This window comes from Oryzias melastigma, linkage group LG18 (assembly GCF_002922805.2).
Source record: "Oryzias melastigma strain HK-1 linkage group LG18, ASM292280v2, whole genome shotgun sequence".
In the NCBI taxonomy this organism is placed as follows: domain Eukaryota; kingdom Metazoa; phylum Chordata; class Actinopteri; order Beloniformes; family Adrianichthyidae; genus Oryzias; species Oryzias melastigma.
The window spans coordinates 14,227,759-14,236,703 of NC_050529.1; the positions used below are offsets into that span (position 1 = coordinate 14,227,759).

The following is an 8,945-nucleotide window of genomic DNA, read 5'->3' on the forward strand; positions in this document are numbered from 1 at the left end:
TCTCTCACCAGGATCTCAAATGTGCCGTAGAATCCTCTCAAAGAAACATCCTGCAAGAGACAAAAACTGTGCATACAACAGAACAAAGTGGCTAAAACCTGCAAGAGGGCAGGTCCCTCATCTTACCCTGTAGTCATAGCCATGAGTAAAGAGTGGAGCGGTAAGCACCAGAGTCTGACTGTCATTGCTCATGGTGTAGCCACGCTGCGTCACCAGCTGCATGGTCAGTAGATCTGTGCCGATGCTGAACTCCCACAGGTAGTCGGAGGGTTGATGGACCAGCATGAAAGTGATGCCTGAAGCTGTGCAGTTGGCTTCAAACACTGGGGGTGCTGTCAAGTACAGCACTAAGAGCTCAATCCATCATCGGGACAGACCAACAATATTCTGGGTCAAGACTTACAGACATCCAGCAGTGCTGTGACTGAGGTTGTGTAGTGGTAAGGCTCACTCCCTGGTACCGTCAGTGTGTAGTTGATGTTCAGTTGATGCAACATGGCTGCATGTTCTTTGGAGAACTAACAGAGGAATTTATTAACCAAGTTATGTTGAAAAGCCACGAGATCTGAAAAGGAGTCATTACCTCCTGCACAACCAGTGGGTCACTGAAGAGCATCTTCAGGGTGTAGCTATAGGTGTTGTCAGGTTGGGCTTCTTCTGTGATCATGAATGTGCTGTCGCTAGGTAAGGGCAGCTTGAACTGCTGCCCATTGAGCTGGATAGATGTCAACTCCATGTCATCAGGGACATTGCCAAGAAATACGGTGAACATTCCTTCTTGTGGGACAGTCTTGTCCTCTTCGACCAGCAGATGAGGCAAGAGTGGCGTGTCCAAAGTCCTGTAAGACCTGACCACCGTCTCGCCGCCCATTGAGACTTGTTTCACGTAGAGATTGAAGATGTAGAACACAAAAATGCCACCACTTGCATGGCTCTGAAACAGACATTACATAAATTTATTGAATCATTTGACAGAAGCAGCCTCTTAAAGCACAGGGAACCCTCGTTAGCCTTTAAAAGATGGACTTACCTTCCTGAACCCTCCTTTAGCTTTATAAGGGATACTGATCTCAAGAGTAGAGTTGTCCACATTAACAACAAAGCCCCTCTGCTCTGCAACTTCTTGTTTCACAAGGTCCCCATTGAGGCCAAGGCTAACCTGCATGCTGCCTTGACTGGAATACAAGGCTTCTGGCATCTTCCATGTCAAGTAACCACCAGCAAAAGATCCTTGAGCTGTTGAGACCAGTTGAACATTGAGACACTGCCAATACTAGTGAATTTAAACCCTTTTCAGGGTAACCCTGCTTCCAAGACCTAAGCATTACTCACACATGGAGCAAGCAGCAAACAAGTCAACCATGACGACAAACCAGCTCTGTCTGGAGAAAATGCTTGCATGGACCACCTCTACTGGGACACCATTCACCTGTATGGAGAAGTTCATTAAACCCAGCCTTGATTGTGAGCCATTTCCTCAAATTGCCTGAAAGAACCAATGGATGGGGCAAAATTTCTAAGTACCTCTGTACTGTACGAGTCAGGTTGTCCATAGGGTGTACGGAACAGGATCCGTCCATACATCAGTTCAACCACGTAACCCTGCTTACGAGCCTCAGTGATGTTCATGGGCTGCAGCTGCTGGTCATCTGGTTTATGAAGCGCAAACTGCCAGTCTGAAACAGGTGAGGCGTACACCTAAAAAACAAAGTGTCTTTTAGTGTTTAGAGTTTCTCGAAACAAGACTTCGTCAGCAAGTCTGAACACATACAGGCCTCAATGTATTCCAGTCATTTGTGCCAGGTAGACATGTGGGTTCATGTTGCACAGTTACCTGTGCAAAAAAAGTAACTTAAAGTCAAGCAGAGCTTCAATCCTCTACTGTAATGGAGTTGGCCTTACTTCCATGTAGTTGACTTCACAGAAGACTTCTCTAGGAGACCAGGGAAGGGGAGAACAGGTTCTGTTCAATGCATGAGTCACCATTTTCCCCTCCACATTTCTGATCAAATTCATTTTAAACTCAAACAGGTGCCCCTAAAGTACACAAAAACAGCAAATTTGGTAGATTACGTTTTTGACAAACCATTGAAGTGGGTGTAAAAAGCACATTTCTACCTTTTTCTCGGTGTGACAACTCAAGTAAGAGGCTCTGAGCTCCACATAGCCCAAGAAAGGGAGGACATTGATGCTGTAGCCACACTCTGCTGCATACTGCTCAGTCAGGGGATACACACCTGTACCGTCTAGTATTCACAAGAAACATTTCATCTAGACAACCATTCAGAACGACTGCTGAAACAGGCAGTTTAGCAAAAAGACCGTAGGATCCATTCTTAATGGGGGATCTCACCAACAGCCTCAAAGTGGAAATCCTGCTCAGCGACAGGCAGATCAATAGCTATCATGAAGTAACTGTCATGACACTCCATTTGAAGAACTCCTGTGTGAACAAACACAACTGAGTTAAGAGTAACTACACATGCCTCAAAACTAGGTCTACAAACCTTCAGCAGGCAGATCACATCCTGCAACTGCCCATACAGACAGGAACACAACCCAACTACAACAAAGAGACACAATAAGATAAAAAAAGAGGTAGATTTAGACAACAATAGTCTTTTAAAATAAACACAATATTGGTTCCTATTGAATTACCAAAAGCTAAATGTCATTGTTGCTGATGCGTTGCTAGTGTCTAAAGCTAGCTTGGATGCTAGCAAACTACACCAACTTGCAAACACAACTGCACTACTTAGCCCTGATTACTCAGGAGCTGTGAGTTAGTTTCTCAACCACCAGTTTTATAAACTAACTTTTTCCACCAACCAACCACCAGACACACATGTGCAGCTCGTTATTAATCAACGTAGACAGTGACAGCACTGCTGCCACAAGTCTTAAAAGTTCATTTTCTGTTCATGATCTCTTGAGAAATAAAGATGTTATTGGGAGTTTTCTTTTTGTTGTAAGTAACTGTTAAATAATAAAAACTAAAGCAAAGTACGAGCTCAAAAGCCTTCTCAAGTCTTCATATAACCTTTCTTTTCACTGAAAGGTTAGTTTAAAATAAAAATTTATAAAACTTTTCCTCTGTACTTTAAACTTAACAAGAATCAAATGTGCAGATATTGGATTCAATAGTTTTAATGAGCTAACATTACAAACTTTGGAGCATGCTGCAGGTTTTTTTACACTTAATCAACTAAGCTAAGAACAAAACACACTTGAAAACCTTTTGATTTCAGCTGGTTTAGATAAAAATATGTTTTTTATGCTGGCAAAATTGTACAATCATATTCTTTAAATATATATTATGATTTATTGTGTCTTATGTTCTTGTGACTTGCAATAATGAGCAATTTGTCATTTTTGTTTTCAATGAAAAAGGTTATGTATAGCAATGTTGTCATCACTAATGTGTTAAACAATCCGCTGAATGTAATATATTATATCTAATATTCAGAATAACACAAAAATATTTCTAAAATACCCACTTTACAGTTTTGTTCTTCATTTATAGAAATGAAAAAGAATAAAATGTACTTGTGTCTTAATGTTTTAAAATATTACATTTTAATATATTCATCTATTAAGGGTCAAGACTTTGAAGTAACCAGCTTTGAAGTTTTCTGCAATGTTTGAACCAAAGCAAAGCTTTTCCATTAACTTTTTACTTCTTAAACATTTTTTTTCAAAATTCTTCAGATCATTGCATATTTTCTGATATTTGTGATTGATTAAAGTAACACAATACATGCATGGTCATTTTAAATGCTTTGTGCTTGCTCAGCAACAATCTTCTGTTTTAGCTGCAAAGATCTGGTTATCAAGTTCTCAAGAGACCTCTTTCCTACTCACTTTGGAAAAAGAGGTTCTGACATTTACTGGGAGAAGCTCAGAGAACCTCACTGGTCTAACTTAAAGTCACGCTCTGATCATCTTTTGATATATTTTCCAAAAGTGTTCCCAACGTGCTCTTTAAATGAAAAAAATCCAGTTTTTAACCAAAATTTAAAAACCCGTGTCGTTTTCCATGTTTCTGCAGAGCGGTGGAGATTAATCAGAAATTCACCCCAAGTTTTGGGTGGGACTGTTTGTGTAAACCTGCATTCATTTCACATGATCCCTTCATGCTCTTTCCCACTAGCTTACAGCCCCTCACAACCCCAAGCTAACATTACCAGTGCTACAAAAATGACGAGCAATATCTGAGCTTTCCAGCCGTACAGTTTTGAGCCAGATGTAAGGTCAGACGAGGAAAACAAAAATCCTGGATCTTCATGGATCTAGGGAAATGGAGCGGAGCAGGGATATGGTGGCCTGCCGATGGTAGTTGTGTGTGTATATATATATAGATATTTTTTTTAAAAAGCAAGGCATTAGTAGTTACAGCTCCTAAGTCACCACAATTTGAATCAATACTCGAATGCTGCTTTAATTGTAATTTATACACGTCTACAATCATTAGAAACATTTTTAATATTCATTGGAGAGTCTTCAAACCACAAAGTCAGTGGAGACACGAATGAAAGTCCAGGTTAAGACACAATTAGACAAATACTAAGCTCAAAGCTATAGTTGCTCAAACAGATGTTTCCCTTTTATCCCATAATTTTAAACAAATTAAATCCTTGCACTATTAGTTAATTAACCCCTTTAGATTTTAATGATCATTTGTCATTAAAGCTAAGCAATGGCTATTTTGTCATTTCAAGAGACAGGTGTTAAAATTAAGCAATTCATCTTAATTTTTAGGGGGGGGCCGTGACAAAAGCCAGTTATTTTGTGAGGTTTCAAGAAAATCCTCACAGGTCAGGGAAATTCCCAGATTACTCAGAACAGAAACCTCACCATGAAAATATATGGATGGATAAAATAAAATTCAGTAAAGATTTTTCATTTAAGAACTTTATTGGTTAAGAACATAAGACAAACTTTCTTTAAAGAATATTTTTCTTTCCTTGCCTGGATCCTTTACCTGGAAAATAGGAAGAGATGGATTAAGAAAAGCCTTTAATAAAAAAAAAAATAAAAATAAAAAAAGTGCCCTCACCTTTTCTGAAACTACCAGCTAGATCATAAATCCCACTGATGTACTGATTTCCTTGGTAAGCTGGCAGATAGATGGGCATTCTGATCTGCAGTGGAGCAGCTGTGGTTGTTACAGCTAGGAAACAAAGTTTAAAAAGTTAAGCCAATAAATGCAACACAAATACAAAATGATCAACGTACTCTACCTGGAGTGGTCTGCACACTGTGGATGATGTTACCAACACCCTCTGTGTCAGATTCAAATTTGAACACGGAGAAAAGGCGACTGAGGCTGTTAATGGAATATGTACACTCCACTGTGACCCTGAAAAAGAAAACAAAATGAACCCAAACATAATTAAAGTAGTTTAAGGACAAACTTACAAAGTGGGAATGCATACCCTTCATTGTTGTCACGGGAGCGCAATTTGTTCTGCTTGGGCCTGTAAAATATCTTGTTTTTGTAAGTCACATTTCCCCTCAGCTAATAAAGAAAAGGGTATAAAGTTATCTTAGTATCAATACCTTCCATCCATGTTTGATTTAAGGAAGCGTAACAATACCTTAACAACAGATCCACAGCTATTGACTGGAAAAGAGAAGAGCACCCTGGTACCGTTGACTTCATTGGGTACACAAAGTTTGTTGTAGAGGTGGAAGTTGACCGGCATCTGGCCACTTGGAATGACCCCAGACAAGTCAGCAGCCACAGTCATCATCCCATCAGTAGAACACACTGCAAAGCAAGCGATCTGGTCATCAAAAAAAGCCCCTTCTCATCTAAATATGGTCAATTAAACAGGACGTCCTTACTGATGTACTCTCTAGGTTTAAAGAAGCACGTCTTCATGGTTGAAGCCCGGACCCTTGACGTATCACCATCTCTCACCAGGATCTCAAATATGCCGTAGAATCCTCTCAAAGAAACATCCTGCAAGAGACAAAAACTGTGCATAGAACAGAACAAAGCGGCTAAAGCCTGCAAGAGGGCAGGTCCCTCATCTTACCCTGTAGTCATAGCCATGAGTAAAGAGTGGAGCAGTAAGCACCAGAGTCTGACTGTCATTGCTCATGGTGTAGCCACGCCTCGTCACCAGCTCCAAGGTCAGTAGATCTGTGCCGATGCTGAACTCCCACAGGTAGTCGGAGGGTTGATGGACCAGCATGAAAGTGATGCCTGAAGCTGTGCAGTTGGCTTCAAACACTGGGGGTGCTATCAAGTACAGCATCAAGAGCTCAATCCATCATCAGGACAGACCAACAATATTCTGGGTCAAGACTTACAGACATCCAGCAGTGCTGTGACTGAGGTTGTGTAGTAGTAAGGCTCACTCCCTGGTACTGTCAGTGTGTAGTTTATGTTCAGTTGATGCAACATGGCTGCATGTTCTTTGGAGAACTAACAGAGGAATTTATTAACCAAGTTATGTTGAGAAGCCACGAGATCTGAAAAGGAGTCATTACCTCCTGCACAACCAGTGGGTCACTGAAGAGCATCTTCAGGGTGTAGCTATAGGTGTTGTCAGGTTGGGCTTCTTCTGTGATCATGAATGTGCTGTCACTAGGTAAGGGCAGCTTGAACTGCTGCCCATTGAGCTGGATAGATGTCAACTCCATGTCATCAGGGACATTGCCAAGAAACATGGTGAACATTCCTTCTTGCAGGACAGTCTGATCCTCTGTGACCAGTGGGTAAGGTATGAGGGGAGTGACTAAAGTTCTATGAAACCTGATAACCGTCTTCCTTTGGTAGTCATCCACTGAGACTTGCTTCAAGTACATTAGGAAGATGCGAAACTCAAAAATGCCACCGCCCACAAAGGTCTGAAACAGACATTGATCAGTATTGAGTAAAATGCACAATTCTACAGTAGTTGTACCATCTTACCTTCCTGTACCCTCCTACAGCATTGTAGGGGATGCCTATATGGACAGTGTTGTTGCTCTTCTCAACAATGAAACCCTTCTGCTTTGCATTTTCTTGTTCTACAAGGTCACCATTTAGGCCAATGCTGAGCTGTGTGGTGCCGACACTGGAGTACAATGCTTCAGGAGTATCCCACATCATGTAGCCATCAGACGACATTCCTTGATCTGCATGTAAAGGAGACAGCACCCTTTTAGCAGAGGCAAGGAACAGATCTTCGGTCAGGAGTGAAGAAGGGCCACTCCATGCTTGTCGGGCCCATGATCCAACCCAACATTCATAGGGTCGCATGAAGTGGCCTAAAGTTGCCAACATCCCTTTAACTGGATGACAAGCTCATTAATAGACATCTTTAACCTATGTTGAGGTTGACCTCAAGTGTAAACGGACAGATACTGACCCGTGGAACAAGCAGCAACCAGGTCGACTATGATGACAAACCAGCCTCGTCTGGAAAATATGCTTGCATGGACAACTTCTACTTGAACACCATTGTCCTGCAAGGAAAAGCTTGTATAACACCACAAAAACAAGGACTTTTTGGGCTATTGCCAATTACCTTAGTGATGTACGAGTCGGGTTGCCCATAAGGTGTCCGAAACACAAATCGTCCATTTGTCAGCGCCAACAGATAACCCTGCTTTCGAGCCTCCGTGAAGTTCATAGGGCCCAAAACAACATCTAGTTTTTGAAATGTTACTTGCCATTCTGATGGTGAAGTGCTGTACGCCTGGAAAGAAATTTAAATGTAGGTTGTCCAACGAGTCCAAAGACTTGCTAGTTAATTTAATACGTACAGGTCTGACTGAGCCCCAGTCCTCACTTAACTGGTGAGGACAAGCAGACTCGTACTGCACAGATACCTGCAGAAGATTCACATTTTAGTTCCCAAAACCACTGCAGACTTCTCAATTTATCCAAACCTACTTCCATGTAGTTGACCTCACAGGAAACCTCTCTGGGAGCCCAAGGAAGAGGAGGAGAACAGGTTGCATTCAGTGTTTTTGTCACCGCCTTTCCATCAATGGATGTGTTGACGTTAAAATTGAACACAAACTTTTCATTCTGAAATGTAAAGAGCCCCATCGCAAATGTATGAATATGGTCAAAGTTTAACTTATGCTACTGCAAAAAATAAAATGTTTACAGTACATTTTTTTCAGTGTGACAGCTGAAGTAAGATGCTCTGAGTTCTACAAGACCCAGAAAGGAGAGGATGTTGATGCTGTAGCCACACTCTGCCGCATACTTCTCAGTCAGGGTGTGCACACCTGTCATATCTGAAGAATGACAAAACTAGATCAAGTCTCCACAAAGATCATTACAAACACAACTGCATTGATTGTGTCCTACAAGATCACGAGTTTAAACAAAACCATGGGACTCACCAACTGCTTCAAATTGTGGATTTGGCCCAGTGACAGCAAGATCAATAGCTACCATGAAATAATGTTCACGACACTCCATTTGAAGGACTCCTATTTAAAATGAATCTTTTTAGTGACCTGTATATCCGTTTTTACAAGCTCTAAATTGAATAGTATCCAACCTTGCACTAGGACATCACACCCAACTGTTGCCCACATGGACAGAATCAAGGCCACTCTGCAAGAACAGGAACACTCAAAAAAAACTTTTTTTTTTTTTTGTTAGTTAAAAAAAAAAAGTAGCATACCCAAAGCCAAGCATGAAAGCCATAGCTGCTTATGTGTTAGCAGTGTCTATAGCTAGCCAAAGCTGCTAGCAAACTACACTTTCTAGCACACCCAAGCTTCACTCTGTCCCTGACTAAACAGGCACTACGAGAGACATTCTCCATCAGCAGATTTTATGAGGCCACAGCTTCACCAACCAAGCAACCATCAAACACACATGTGTAGCTGATTATTAATCAAGTTAGACTGTGACAGTGCAGCTGGTAGATGATACTAGCTAGCTTGCTAACAAGTCAACTCAGTTTTTTTGCATGACTCATCTGGGTGTG

The 8,945-nt window shown here is 41.3% G+C and overlaps 2 protein-coding genes across 3 annotated transcripts in view; both read right to left on the reverse strand.

Annotated features, from left to right (window-relative positions):
- Positions 1–2,814, reverse strand: part of LOC112155892 — a 5,079-nt gene extending 2,265 nt beyond the window's left edge. For both annotated transcript variants that reach the window (XM_036216579.1, XM_024287921.2), the window contains exons 1-13: positions 2,659–2,814; positions 2,508–2,563; positions 2,354–2,443; positions 2,119–2,246; positions 1,903–2,037; positions 1,772–1,834; positions 1,525–1,698; positions 1,333–1,429; positions 1,031–1,236; positions 584–934; positions 404–518; positions 127–332; positions 9–50 (exon numbers count right to left, since the gene is read on the reverse strand). In XM_036216579.1, coding sequence (XP_036072472.1) covers positions 9–50; positions 127–332; positions 404–518; positions 584–934; positions 1,031–1,236; positions 1,333–1,429; positions 1,525–1,698; positions 1,772–1,834; positions 1,903–2,037; positions 2,119–2,246; positions 2,354–2,443; positions 2,508–2,563; positions 2,659–2,675 — 1,680 coding nt within the window. In that variant the 5' untranslated portion in view covers positions 2,676–2,814. The remainder of the gene's footprint in view (positions 1–8; positions 51–126; positions 333–403; positions 519–583; positions 935–1,030; positions 1,237–1,332; positions 1,430–1,524; positions 1,699–1,771; positions 1,835–1,902; positions 2,038–2,118; positions 2,247–2,353; positions 2,444–2,507; positions 2,564–2,658) is intronic.
- Positions 2,815–4,893: 2,079 nt separating this feature from the next.
- LOC112155894 lies at positions 4,894–8,797 on the reverse strand. Its single transcript, XM_024287922.2, has 18 exons — positions 8,637–8,797; positions 8,511–8,566; positions 8,350–8,439; positions 8,114–8,241; positions 7,889–8,026; positions 7,759–7,824; positions 7,521–7,691; positions 7,362–7,458; positions 6,923–7,128; positions 6,499–6,858; positions 6,319–6,433; positions 6,042–6,247; positions 5,848–5,965; positions 5,598–5,770; positions 5,436–5,518; positions 5,241–5,359; positions 5,057–5,170; positions 4,894–4,981 (listed from the first exon to the last, which is right to left on the reverse strand). The coding sequence occupies exons 1-18, from the start codon at positions 8,657–8,659 to the stop codon at positions 4,944–4,946; spliced, it is 2,301 nt and encodes a 766-aa protein (XP_024143690.1). The 5' UTR covers positions 8,660–8,797; the 3' UTR covers positions 4,894–4,943.
- Positions 8,798–8,945: the final 148 nt, after the last annotated feature.

Bases quoted from the DNA above. Each gene is read 5' to 3' on its own strand.
- LOC112155894 (XM_024287922.2), bottom strand. From the start codon at position 8,659: ATGGCTTTCATGCTTGGCTTTGG. The intron at 6,859-6,922 runs GTAAGATGGTAC...TGTCTGTTTCAG, and splicing joins CTGTAGGAGGGTACAGGAAG to ACCTTTGTGGGCGGTGGCAT. The intron at 6,434-6,498 runs GTAATGACTCCT...TTCCTCTGTTAG, and splicing joins ACCCACTGGTTGTGCAGGAG to TTCTCCAAAGAACATGCAGC.